We start from the raw sequence: 14,086 nt of genomic DNA on the forward strand, positions 1-14,086 counted from the left end.
CTCTTGGCATTCTCTCAACCAGCATCACCTGGAATGCTTTTTCTACAGTCTTGAAGGAGTTCCCACATATGCTGAGCACTTGTTGGCTGCTTTTCCTTTACTCTGCGGTCCGACTCATCCCAAACCATCTCAATTGGGTTGAGGTCGGGGGATTGTGGAGGCCAGGGCATCTGATGCAGCACACCATCACCCTCCATCTTGGTCAAATAATTTTTAACTGTTAATTGAAATGCATTCCAGGTAACTAACTACCTCATGAAGCTGGTTGAGAGAATTCCAAGAGTTTCCAAAGCTGTCAAGGCAAAAGGTGGCTATTTGAAGAATCTCAAATATTTTGATTTGTTGCACACTATTTTTGTTACTACATGATTCATATGTCATTTCATAGTTTTGAAGTCTTCACAATTATTATACGATGTAGAGAATATTAAATTTAAAAAAAAACCTGGTACTGTATATATATTAGCTTACAATGTACAGAGTGAATCCCCCTAGATTCTAGGACCTAGAAGTTTACACACACACACACACACACACACACACACATTACAGCCCAAATTTAAAAAAATATATTTTTGGGTCACTGATCTACACACAATACCCTAATAATGTCAAAGTGGAATTATGTTTTAAGAAATGTCTAGAGTCAATAAGTATCCAAGCCCTTTGTTATGGCGAGGAGCCTGAATAAGCTCAGGAGTAGAAATGTCTAGAGTCAATAAGTATCCAAGCCCTTTGTTATGGCGAAGAGCCTGAATAAGTTCAGGAGTAACAATGTGCTGAACAAGTCACATAATAAGTTGCATGGACTCACTCTGTGTGCAATAATAGTGTTTAACATAATATTTGAATGACTGCCTCATCTCTGTACCCCACACATACAATTATCTCTAAGGTCCCTCAGTCGAGCAGTGAATTTCAAACACAGATTCAATCACAAAGCCCAGGGAGGTTTTCCAATGCCTCGCAAAGAAGGGCACCTATTGGTAGATGGGTAAAAACAAGTGGAGTTGCTTACCAAGACGACATTGAATGTTTCTGAGTGGCCTAGTTACAGTTTTGGACTTAAAAATCGGCTTGAAAATCTATGGCAAGACTTGAAAATGGCTGACTAGCAACGATCAACAACCAACTTGATGAATTAAAAAAAATGAATAAAGTGCCTATCTTGGAGTGTGGAAAACTCTTCGACTTATCCAGAAAGACTCACAGCTGTAAATAGCCACCAAAATGGTGCTTCTATGAAGTATTATTGACTCAGGGGTGTGAATACTTCTGTAAATTAGATATCTGGATTTAATTTTCAATAAATAATAAAACAAAATAAATGTTTTCACTTTGTCATTATGTGGTAGTGTGTGTCGATGGGTAACAAATAAAATAAAAACTATTCAGTCCATGTTGAATTCAGGCTGTAACACAACAAAATGTAGAATAAGTCAAAAATGGTATGAACACTTCCTGAAGGCCACTGTACACACACCTGTAGCTGATGAGAGGTGCAGGTGGTACGGCCAGCAGCTGTTTAAACTGGTGCGTGCTGAGGACATCTCCACTGAAGCTGGCCTCCCAGACTCTAGACCCAGGCCTGGCACAGTACAGCAGAGGAGGAGGTTGTTGGCCAGCGGTCACGCCGCGGCTCAGAGGGAAGAAACACGCTCCGTATTCCCCGTCACGTTCCTTATTCCCGACACGCCAGAACTTCTCTCTGTGGATCGCGAGAGGAACTGGGTGGTACCTTTAACCTTATAGACCAGATAATATTACTCACTAATATTAAAATGTTATATATATATATTTTTTTTAAATGTTAAATATATAATATAAAAAAATATCTTATTCTATGCTTCCACGACACTTCTGTAACATCTGGGCGGCCTACTGCCCCCCAGTTATGTCCCCACACTCACCTCTCTGTGTCACAGAGGTAGCAACGGCTGAGAGAGGACACAAGCAGTCGTCCGTCCAGATAACCCAGCTGAACCACCCTGGAATCCACAGTAGTGATGGTCTGGACGGGGAAGATCACAAACGCTGAGCCCTGGACAACACAGAACAAAGGATCATGTGACTAGATAGGATATGTGAGATGGAGATTGTAATAGATCACGGTATGGGAAAGGGAAAAAAAAAACTGTACGTGATAATCAATTCATTAAGTGCAGTAGCTATTCCTAGCTTGGTGCCAGATTTGCTGTACAGCCAACCATTACCAGTGTTCTCATGCCAGACATTTGGCATGACAAAGACCATAGGAGTTGGCATGACAGCACAAATAGAGATGGGACCAGGCTAATATATCTTTCACCTCCCCAAAATAAAACCAAACGGTTAGTTTCCCACTACCTTTCCGAGTTTGGAGGATCCAGCGCGGAGGAAGGACACCTTACCCCCCTTGTCCCCAGCAAACACCCTGAGGGCTGCGGTGTCCCAACAGAGAGAGGTGAGCGTCTGGCCACGGTGTTCCCAGGAAACACTGACCCTCTCTGGTCTGCCACGACGCTCAAGTTGAAGCTCCCACACTACCACCAGGCCCTGACTGAGAGAGGACAGACAGACAGATCACCACCAGGCCCTGACTGAGAGAGGACAGACAGACAGATCACCACCAGGCCCTGACTGAGAGAGGACAGACAGACAGACAAATCACCACCAGGCCCTGACTGAGAGAGGGCAGACAGACAGACAGACAGACAGACAGACAGACAGACAGACAGACAGACAGACAGACAGACAGATCACCACCAGGCCCTGACTGAGAGAGGACAGACAAATCACCACCAGGCCCTGACTGAGAGAGGACAGACAAATCACCACCAGGCCCTGACTGAGAAAGGACAGACAGACAGACAGACAGACAGACAGACAGACAGACAGACAGACAGACAGACAGACAGACAGACAGACAGGCAGGCAGACAAATCACCACCAGGCCCTGACTGAGAGAGGACAGACAAATCACCACCAGGCCCTGACTGAGAAAGGACAGACAGACAGACAGACAGACAGACAGAGACAGGCAGACAGACAGGCAGACAGGCAGGCAGGCAGACAGACAGGCAGACAGACAGGCAGGCAGACAGACAGGCAAATCACCACCAGACCCTGACTGAGAGAGGACAGACAGATCACCACCAGACCCTGACTGAGAGATGACAGACAGATCACCACCAGACCCTGACTGAGAGATGACAGACAGACAGACTACCACCAGACCCTGACCGAGAGAGGACAGACAGACAGACTACCACCAGACCCTGACTGAGAGATGACAGACAGATCACCACCAGACCCTGACTGAGAGATGACAGACAGACTACCACCAGACCCTGACTGAGAGAGGACAGACAGACAGACTACCACCAGACCCTGACTGAGAGATGACAGACAGATCACCACCAGACCCTGACTGAGAGATGACAGACAGACTACCACCAGACCCTGACTGAGAGAGGACAGACAGATCACCATCAGACCCTGACTGAGAGAGGACAGACAGATCACCACCAGACCCTGACTGAGAGAAGACAGACAGACAGACTACCACCAGACCCTGACTGAGAGATGACAGACAGATCACCACCAGACCCTGACTGAGAGATGACAGACAGATCACCATCAGACCCTGACTGAGAGATGACAGACAGATCACCACCAGACCCTGACTGAGAGAGGACAGACAGATCACCACCAGACCCTGACTGAGACATAGAGAGAGAGAAAACCTTTCATCCCAAATCTACCCCTAGTTTAGCTACAACCAGGTCCTGACCTACAACATGCAGAGAAAGACAGAGAAAGACAGAGAGAGAGGCAGACTGGGAGGCAGACAGACAAGAAAGCAAACTGAAAAAGCCTGACACTTACTTATTGAAGAAGTTGAAGTCACTGAAGTGAGTAAACATGTGAACTTCAAATAAATTTCTATGCTTTGAGTTATTTTTAAAAACATTTTTACCTTGTTGCCACAGCAATAAAGTCTTCATCGTGTGGACAACACGACACCTGAGTGATAGATCCCTCCTGAGATAGAAGAAATAGGACACTTATTGATCCCTGGCCGAGTCAAACCAAACACCGTAAAAATGGGACCTGGCACTCGGATTGAGGGTAAGGCCCTGCGATAGACTAGCGTCCTGTCCAGGGAGTGTACTGGTACATCAAGCTGACTCACACTACAGAAACAGGAGGTAGACTAGCGTCCTGTCCAGGGGGTGTACTGGTACATCATGCTGCCTCAAGCTACATAAACAGGAGATGTGCTGTTCTGGATCGCTCGTGCAATGTTATTAAAAACAAGAGTACATCTATCTAATAACAACAAACAGGTCGTATATCCTGTCAATCCGTTTATTATATTACCAGGAAGTAGACGATAACATTATATACGCTACCTTGTGTGTGAGGATGAGCCTCTGCTTCCATCCTTCCCTCTGGATGAGGTGCAGCCCTCCAGCTGACGTTCCCAAAGCTAGCCACTTCCTTGATACAGCCAGACAGGTGCACTGACAGACAAGAAAAGAGAGGGTTTTCAAAACACAGTCTGATTAAATCAGGCTTCAATAAACAATGCATTGATATATATACAGCCTGACACATTGGGAGTGTAAAACTGTGTAAGGGAACTCCCCCCTGAAATGGACAAAAATGAATGGGAAGTTATTGGCATTGGACAAACTATATACACAAATGTTCCCTTAAGGTATGTAAATGCTCCTCACAAGTCAGAATGTTGAGGGAAAAAAAAAATACATTTAAACTTATTCTAGCGGTTGTCCATGCAGTTTGTCCTCCAGCTGCTCGAAATTTGAGACAAAATATCCACAGGAAGGTATGGTTTCCCCAACTATCTAGAGAGCTGGTAGGTTTGCCAATGCCAGCTGAATGTTGGGTTACAATGTGCTATCGTTTACATATCGTGTTATCGTTTACATATCGTGCTACCGTTCACATATCGTGCTAGTGTTTACATATCGTGTTACCGTTTACATATCGTGTTACCGTTTACATATCGTGCTACCGTTTACATATCGTGCTACCGTTTACATATCGTGCTACCGTTTACATATCGTGCTACCGTTTACATATCGTGCTACCGTTTACATATCGTGCTACCGTTTACATATCGTGCTACCGTTTACACATCGTGCTACCGTTTACACATCGTGCTACCGTTTACACATCGTGCTACCGTTTACACATCGTGCTACCGTTTACACATCGTGCTACCGTTTACACATCGTGCTACCGTTTACATATCGTGCTACCGTTTACATATCGTGCTACCGTTTACATCGCATGTGTCAGAAGATCGTAAATACAAACATATTTCTACATATTTTGTCTCAAATTTCAAACAGCTGAAGGACAAAGCACACAGACAACCGGTAGAATAAGTTGAAATGTAACTTCAACATTCTGGTTTGTAACAAACATTTACACATTTTTACACTCCAACGTGCCAGGTTGTATAGATCAATTGTGTATTACAGACTGATTAATCTGACTAAAACAAACTATTCACAGGAGCTGGAAAATATTTGTATTTTTTAAAAATTCGATACAGTGGGGGAGACAGGTAGCCTGGTGGTTAGAGTGTAGAGGTGGCAGGTAGCCTAGTGGTTAGAGTGTAGAGGTGGCAGGTAGCCTAGTGGTTAGAGTGTAGAGGTGGCAGGTAGCCTAGTGGTTAGAGTGTAGAGGTGGCAGGTAGCCTAGTGGTTAGAGTGTAGAGGTGGCAGGTAGCCTAGTGGTTAGAGCGTTGGGCCAGTAACCGAAAAGTTGCTTGATCGAATTCCCGAGCTGACAAGGTAAAAATCTGTCGTTCTGCCCCGGAACAAGGCAGTTAACCCACTGTTGGGGGTAGGCTGTCATTGTAAATAAGAATTTGTTCTTAACTGACTTAAATAAAAGGTTAAATAAAAACCTTTACAATCCACTTGATATCTCTTCCTTCAACAAATCAATTGAATATTTGGAGTCGAACCTCTAAACTTTTCTCAGCTAATAATAACGTGCATGCGTGACCTACCTTAAGCCTGCCAGAGTCCAGGCGGAGTGCAGAGAGCAGGGGGTCCAGACAGTCAAACTCAGCCAGCACATGACTCTGGACTTCAGGCACTACAGGTAACATGGGCATGGTTACAGTCCTGACCAGCTTAGAGAGGAGGAGAGAATGGGATAGAGAAGGAGAGAGGGGGAAGGAAATGAGGGAGAGAGAATATATTGTTTATTTTCTGCTGTCACAGTACACAGACACTACACACACACACAGACACAAACCCCCCTTGAGCAACAGATAAAAAAAAATTAAAAAGCTTGGTAAAGGGGCTATTGAAAAAGTATTTCTAGAAGACTGAAGACTGACAGCGGTCTAATCAAACCAAAAAAAAAATATATATATATATATAGATATTATTTTCATTTCACCTTTATTTAACCAGGTAGACAAGTTGAGAACAAGTTCTCATTTGCAACTGCGACCTGGCCAAGATAAAGCATAGCAATTCGACACATACAACAACACAGAGTTACACATGGAATAAACAAAACATACAGTCAATAATACAGTAGAACAAAAGAAAACAAAAAGTCTATATACAGTGAGTGCAAATGAGGTAAGTTAAGGAAATAAATAGGCCATGGTGGCAAAGTAATTACAATATAGCAATTAAACACTGGAATGGTAGATAGGCAGAAGATGAATGTGCAGATAGAGATACTGGGGTGCAAAGGAGCAAAATAAATAAATAAATACAGTATGGGGATGAGGTAGATAGATGGGCTGTTTACAGATGGGCTATGTACAGGTGCAGTGATATGTGAGCTGCTCTGACAGCTGGTGCTTAAAGCTAGTGAGGGAGATATGAGTCTCCAGCTTCAGTGATTTTTGCAGTTCGTTCCAGTCATTGGCAGCAGAGAACTGGAAGGTGACCAAAGTAGGAATTGGCTTTGGGGGTGACCAGTGACCAGGGTGCTACTATGGTGACCAGTGAGCTGAGATAAGGTGGGGCTTTACCTAGCAGAGACTTGTAGATGACCTGGAGCCAGTGGGTATGGTGACGAGTATGAATCGAGGGCCAACCAACGAGAGCGTACAGGTCGCAGTGGTGGGTAATATATGGGGCTTTGGTGACAATGTCAAAATGTCATTCTGTCATACACAATGCTGAGACAAAACACGGTTATGTTGTAGCCAGCCCTATTTAATCTGAGAAATGTATCATCCTGTGTAAATTGTAAAGATGCAGCTCAGCTAGCCATCTGTCTGCTCCTCGTTCATTAGTCGCCTAGAGTCGGCTAAGCCTCGGCTGCCTAGAGTCGGCTAAGCCTCGGCTGCCTAGAGTCGGCTAAGCCTCGGCTGCCTAGAGTCGGCTAAGCCTCGGCTGCCTAGAGTCGGCTAAGCCTCGGTTGCCTAGAGTCAGCTAGCTAGAGTCGGCTAAGCCTCAGCTAGCTAGAGTCGGCTAACCCTCAGCTGCCTAGAGTTGGCCAACCCTTAGCTGCCCTCAACTTCCTAGTGTAGGTCCCTATACAATCTGTTTTTCTCAGTTCTTTCTCAAAATTACACTGTTTAAATCAAAATACAAAACAACATTGGACGTTCAAAGTCGACAACAATGCTTAAACCACATCAGGAGACCAATTTTGAGGTCTGGGAAGAAAGAAAAAAAATAGAAGAAAAGTTGCAAGTGTGCATGCGGCCAGGGTTGCCAGGTCTAGCTAACGTTTGTAGCCCAAAACCTGCCAAAAGGCCTGAAAAATAGCCCAGAGAGGAACTGCCATATTTATACAATAAACCATTTTTCCATAACGTTCCCGAGCCAATTAAGAAGACATATTGTAGTAACGACATCAGAAACAAATTTCGGTTTTCCTACAAATAAAAAACAAACATTGAGATGTATTTGAATATGTCGCAAGAGAAAAGATAATTTGCCCTAATTAAACTCGCTAGATTGTTTCCCATGAATGAATGTCAATGTAACTTGTTTGACTGCTATGATTAAGCAATATGGCACAAGGGAGTATGGTATATGGCCAATATACCACGGCTAAGGGCTGTTCTTACGCATGACGCAATTCGTACAATGCTGTGTACTTCTCCCTTCACAGAACAGCGCAAAATGGCTCTAACCAGAATAGAAAGAGGAGTGGGAGGCCCCGGTGCACAACTGAGCAAGAGGACAAGTACATTAGAGTGTCTAGTTTGAGAAACAGACACTTCACAAGTCCTCAACTGGCAGCTTCATTAAATAGTACCCACAAAACACCAGTCTCAACGTCAACAGTGAAGAGGCAACTCCGGGATGCTGGCCTTCTAGGCAGAAGTGGGTTGTGGGTAATATTTAATGAAGCTGCCAGTTGAGGACTTGTGAGGCATCTGCTTCTCAAACTAGACACTCTAATGTACTTGTCCTCTTGCTCAGTTGTGCACCGGGGCCTCCCACTCCTCTTTCTATTCTGGTTAGAGCCAGTTTGTGCTGTTCTGTGAAGGGAGTGGTAGACAGAGTTGTATGAGATCTTCACTTTCTTGGCAATTTCTCTCATGGAATAGCCTTCATTTCTCAGAACAAGAATAGACTAAGTTTCAGAAGAAAGTTCTTTGTTTCTGGCCATTTTGAGCCTAAACCCACAAATGCAGATGCTTCAGATACTCAACTAGTAAAGAAGGACAGTTTTAACAGTTTTCAGCTGTGCTAACATAATTGCAAAAGGATTTTCTAATGATCAATTAGCCTTTTAAAATTATAAACTTGGATTAGCTAACACAACGTGACATTGGAACACAGGAGTGATGGTTTCTGATAATGGGCATCTTTAGCCTATGTAGATATTCCATTTTAACTGCCGTTTCCAGCTACAATAGTCATTTACAACATTAACAATGTCTACACTGTATTTCTGATCCATTTGATGTTATTTTAATGGACAAAAAAAGTATTTTTCTTTCAAAAACAAGGACATTTCTAAGTTACCCCAAACTTTTGAACGATAGTGTATGTAATGCGCTCTAGTGCGCACAAAGTCATTTTCCAGCGCTCTGTCTCCATTATTTGTTGATGTGCATCAGTTCTAGCGTATTAATATGTTTTATGGAAATAGGTGTCTCCATAATGACAAATCAAAATAGTCTACCTACAACTGGATAAAAGTTGTCACAACAACGTGACCAAGTGCAGTTCCCTCTCCTCTCGCTCAAATGACTCAGCCAATAGCTGTAGTGCTCTCTCTCAACACACGCACCGCTTCGGTCCTCCTCACCCCTCACTCAGCAGCAGCCTGCCTCACTGCCTGACAGCCTCACTGCCTGACTGCCTCACTGCCTCACTGCCTGACAGCCTCACTGCCTGACAGCCTCACTGCCTGACAGCCTCACTGCCTCACTGCCTGACTGCCTCACTGCCTGACTGCCTCACTGCCTGACTGCCTCACTGCCTGACAGCCTCACTGTCTCACTGCGTGACAGCCTCACTGCCTCACTGCCTGACAGCCTCACTGCCTGACTGCCTCACTGCCTCACTGCCTCACTGCCTGACAGCCTCACTGCCTCACTGCCTGACTGCCTCACTGCCTCACTGCCTCACTGCCTCACTGCCTGACAGCCTCACTGCCTCACTGCCTGACAGCCTCACTGCCTCACTGCCTGACAGCCTCACTGCCTCACTGCCTCACTGCCTGACTGCCTCACTGCCTCACTGCCTCACAGCCTCACTGCCTCACTGCCTCACTGCCTCACTGCCTCACTGCCTCACTGCCTGACAGCCTGACAGCCTCACTGCCTGACAGCCAGAAGCAGCTAACAGTAGTATATATTTATGTTGAAGAGAAATGACATGGCGGCCGCGGTGCAACTTAAAAAAATAGCCCCAAAACCCGCAACCCATACACTTTCCCCTGTGACATATTTTTTCCTGGTCTAGAAAACCGCGAACATGGCAACCCTGTACGCGGCACCAATCAGAGAGCGTTGTTTGGTTAGCGGTGTTACTGTAGTGCTCTGCAGTTTGTTAAAACGAAACGGTCACTGAATTGATCCAAATAATCATGACACCATTCTGCCAGATATTAACCCTTAAACCCTAATCACACCGGGACTAGTATTATTATGTAATTATTACTCCAGCATGTACCTGTCATTTTTGTTGTTGCTTGTGTCTCACTGCTATGCTTTATCTTGGCCAGGTCGCAGTTGTAAATGAGAACTTGTTCGCAACTGGCCTACCTGGTTAAATAAAAGTGAAATAATTTTTTGCCCCCTAATTCACAATGGACCGTTAATGACGGAAGCCTGGATGCTATTCCAGGCGTGAAGATATTTGTCTTGTCTAGTGATAGCCTAATATTGGCCTTCAGTTCGGAGGAAGTCAAAATAATAATGTATATCAATAAGAATAATGAACTGTCTGTAACCTATGCAGACATTTAATTAACTGACTAATTTGGCAATTCATTGGCACAATATCGTCCACTTCATCTTTTAAAAGAGAAGTAAAGGCACCTTTTAAAAAGAGAAGTAAAGGCACTAGATATGTGACAAAACAGATCACTCATCTGTTGGCTGCCGACATAACGCTTTGTTTTAAGCATACATCTGTTCCCATGTTTTTACACAAATTGTGTGCAGCATCTGTTAAAACTCTGTAATATCCCTCAAAACACTGGGGACGACGACTACTCGCACGATATAAGTATTATCAGAGGACCTGGGAGTTAAGAGCTGGGATAATAGCACAAATGACTACCGTGGCAGATTCGGACGCGACTAAAATTACGGATGTGGATTGTATTCGTGCACATAACTAAATGACCAGCCCGGTAAAATGTATCCCATCCCGCGATTCGTTTTACTGGGTGGAGGTCGAGTAATGGAATTATGTGCACGAGCCCTAAACACCACCTCTGTTATTTAAATCCCGTCCGAATCTGCCATGGCAGTCATTTTTACATGGCAGGAGAGTAACAATTCCGGCCTGAATAACCTACAGTTTTTTTTGGGGGGGGGGCGAACTCCAAACTCCTCTGATAATACTAGTCCCGTGCGAATTGACATCCCTGTGTTTTGAGAGAAATGTCCGAGTTTGACAGGTGTTGCTCACCGGTTGAGCAAGAAAACAATAACCGATTCGATAAAATGAACGAAGTGTACGCATGAACTATTATATATGAATGGCCTACACGTATCAACTTTCACAGTGAATGCGTGTGTTTCTGTTTTGTGCGTGTGAATTTAATATTGTGCCATAATGCATCAGTAAAACATATTGCGCACATTTAATGCAACCCTTGCTGTTAATAGATTGCGAAGCAGCATACAACTGACCTAAACGTTTAGAAATTATAAATTACATTTCTCATCCATAGCCTTTAAAACGCATCTCAAGTGTAACTGCACTGTTTAGCTTACATCTGAAGGCCCGGGGGGCATTTGGGGAGTACTGCGGATCACTAAAATAACCAAATGATTATGATCACACTTCCTCAATTCAAACATTATTGCGACACCACACCAAAGAAGGTTTGGTTTAGACACTTGAGAGAGAAAAAAAGGGTGGAATACTCAGTGTAGCAACCTGTTATCGCCTGGATTTATTGAAATATCTTCACGCCTAGAAAAAAGACAACTCCAGGTTTCTGTCTTAACTGTCAATTTTATGAAAACTAAAACTAGAAATAATTACAGGGGGAAGTTTGGGGAAAAAAAATATATCCCGTCCAAATTGTCCTCTGGAATAACGGACACAGACAGGAGCATTCCTGATCAGTTTCAGAAAGTTGGAGGAAAATACGAGTCACTGATGCATTTTCTAATAAGTAAAAAAAAAAAAAAAACATTGTTTGTTTATTTCCTACTAAGTTCAATAAATTGTTGAATATTGTTTAATTCCCGTTTAATTTGTCTGGATTCCGTCTGCGTTTTCCCGCAACAGGGACGTTTTATAGTGACCTACCAGTATTAGCCAACCCTCAGCTGCCTTCTGTCATATGACTCTCACCATCCTCCGCTCAAATGGAAACATCATGACTCCACTTTCCCCCCACCAGCTACCAAGAGTTTTAAAATAAGATAACAGTAAAAAGCACTAATGCATATTAAGGGAACAAAAACTTTTGAGAAATGTATATCAGCAAAAAAAAAAAAAAAAACGTTTAATTTCTGAAACTAAGCTAAAGGGTTTTTGCTGTAAATGACTTTGAACCACCATATCTGACAACTAGTTCCCTGCAAAAGAACTTGACAACAAAACTTTCACATTCCAACAATGCAGCCAGTTGCCACAGCTTACATTAGATAATGAAAGTAACACTTGCTTGCTGTGACAACTGTGTAGAGACTAAGTTAGGCTTTTGTTCACTTTACATTGAATTTAGTTGGCCATCTGAAAGTAACTGGTTTAGGCTTGATTTGAAAGCATTTGTAACCTTTAAAGGGGGTTGTCGGTATAGGTGGTGTACGAATAAATGTCCTTTAACGATGGCAGGGCATCACGGGACCCTGCGTAGTGGGGAAAGTGCCTCCACAATGGGAAAAAAATCGCATAACTTCGCTATCTAAAGCGTAAAAACGCAAACTAAGTTCCGTTTATTTGTTTTTGAATAGTCAGCTTTGTGTCTGACTGACCATTGTCCATATTATCAACTGTTATTGTTGTTTTGATAGGTACACGTTAAGTTAACCAAGCGGTCTCGCTTGCGATGGGTAGGGAAAGTTAGCGAGCTAACGTTAGCGGCTAGGCAATCGGTTGTTTAGTTTTGTCACAAACTTACCAGGCATTACAGTCCCCGCTGTTTAAATCGCGATTCAATCTTCGTGATACACAGTTTACTATCAGTTCATGTCCTTAGCTGTGTGTGTTTAACTAACGTGAGTTGTTTACTTTCTAGCTAGAATGAACTGTCGACTCCTCCGCCTCCGGTTGTGATGGGACACACTTCCTGAAAAGTCTGAATTTACTGGTACTATTCTTTCAAGGAGGTGTGTCCCTACTACACTAGACTGTTCAGTACCCCCCTAAAAAAAATTGTTTTATTTGACGTTTAAATCCACGAGTTCTTAAATGAATTTAACCATGGTCATTCGTTTGTCAGCTAAAATAAAAATAAAAACCTAAGTGATGGTTTGTCAGTGTGTAGATTAAGACATGGCTGATTAGTTTACTGTGCATAATAATACTTGTAGAAATAAATCAAAATAAATCTTGTGTTTTAGGTTCATGAAAATATAATCCCCACCCTCGCATCTTGTGTCTGTGAGTGTGCACTACTTTCAGTGGCGCAGGCACACTTCATAGGCAAGTGTTGGGTTAGTGGTGCAGTCCATTAGCAACCCTCTATTGATTGAAACATGAGAAAATGCCCAAGACATCCTCTGCAGCACACACCAAAATAGCCCACTAACATGAGATGAGGATAGGGCTGCTTCCTAAATGGCACTATATTCCCCATGTCGTGCACAATATAGTGCACTACTTTTGACTAGAGTCCTATGTAGGGAATTGCATTTTTTTATTTAACTAGGCAAGTCAGTTAAGAACAAATTCTTATTTACAATGACATGAGAGAAGCACTGCTTTACAGAGCTCATTTTCCTCTTGATTCAGAAGGCCTCCCAGAATAGTAGTGATGATGTACGACCTGTTTGCCTTTTAGGTCATAATGAATCAAAATTCAAAAAAGGCACTAGCACATCTGAGCTATATTTATTTGCTGGTGCATGGTGACGTCACTGATTGAAACGCTATTAGCGCGCACCACCGCTAACTAGCTAGCCATTTCACATCCGTTACACATGGTAACAATTAAACACGTGAAAAAAGAAACCCCCCCCACTGCTCTGACGCATACGGAAAGCTTAATGAAGAGCAGCAATTCTAGTAAGAGCAGTGTGTGGGTTTCTTCTTTTCTCAGAAAATCACATCTGATCCTAGATCAGATGTGAATACGGCCCTGATGAGAGCCTAAAGTCTGGTTCAACCACCAAACGTAACACATTTACTCTGGTATAACCAGGCTACGATAGAGAGCCTACTGTAGTCTTCATTCTGACCGTTGGGCATTTCTAAAGAATTTTAGACCACACAACTACATGTAA

The 14,086-nt window shown here is 43.3% G+C and overlaps 1 protein-coding gene across 2 annotated transcripts in view; it reads right to left on the minus strand.

The window, feature by feature from the left end:
- The window catches only part of LOC139406336 (HPS5 biogenesis of lysosomal organelles complex 2 subunit 2), a 38,612-nt gene extending 25,656 nt beyond the window's left edge, over positions 1 to 12,956 (minus strand). For both annotated transcript variants that reach the window (XM_071148838.1, XM_071148839.1), the window contains exons 1-7: positions 12,763 to 12,956; positions 6,029 to 6,154; positions 4,395 to 4,505; positions 3,959 to 4,023; positions 2,347 to 2,539; positions 1,911 to 2,041; positions 1,484 to 1,708 (exon numbers count right to left, since the gene is read on the minus strand). In XM_071148838.1, the coding sequence (XP_071004939.1) occupies positions 1,484 to 1,708; positions 1,911 to 2,041; positions 2,347 to 2,539; positions 3,959 to 4,023; positions 4,395 to 4,505; positions 6,029 to 6,136 (833 nt within the window). In that variant the 5' untranslated portion in view covers positions 6,137 to 6,154; positions 12,763 to 12,956. The remainder of the gene's footprint in view (positions 1 to 1,483; positions 1,709 to 1,910; positions 2,042 to 2,346; positions 2,540 to 3,958; positions 4,024 to 4,394; positions 4,506 to 6,028; positions 6,155 to 12,762) is intronic.
- Between the last annotated feature and the right edge of the window lie 1,130 nt (positions 12,957 to 14,086).

Source organism: Oncorhynchus clarkii, chromosome 4, assembly GCF_045791955.1.
Source record: "Oncorhynchus clarkii lewisi isolate Uvic-CL-2024 chromosome 4, UVic_Ocla_1.0, whole genome shotgun sequence".
NCBI classification, from domain to species: domain Eukaryota; kingdom Metazoa; phylum Chordata; class Actinopteri; order Salmoniformes; family Salmonidae; genus Oncorhynchus; species Oncorhynchus clarkii.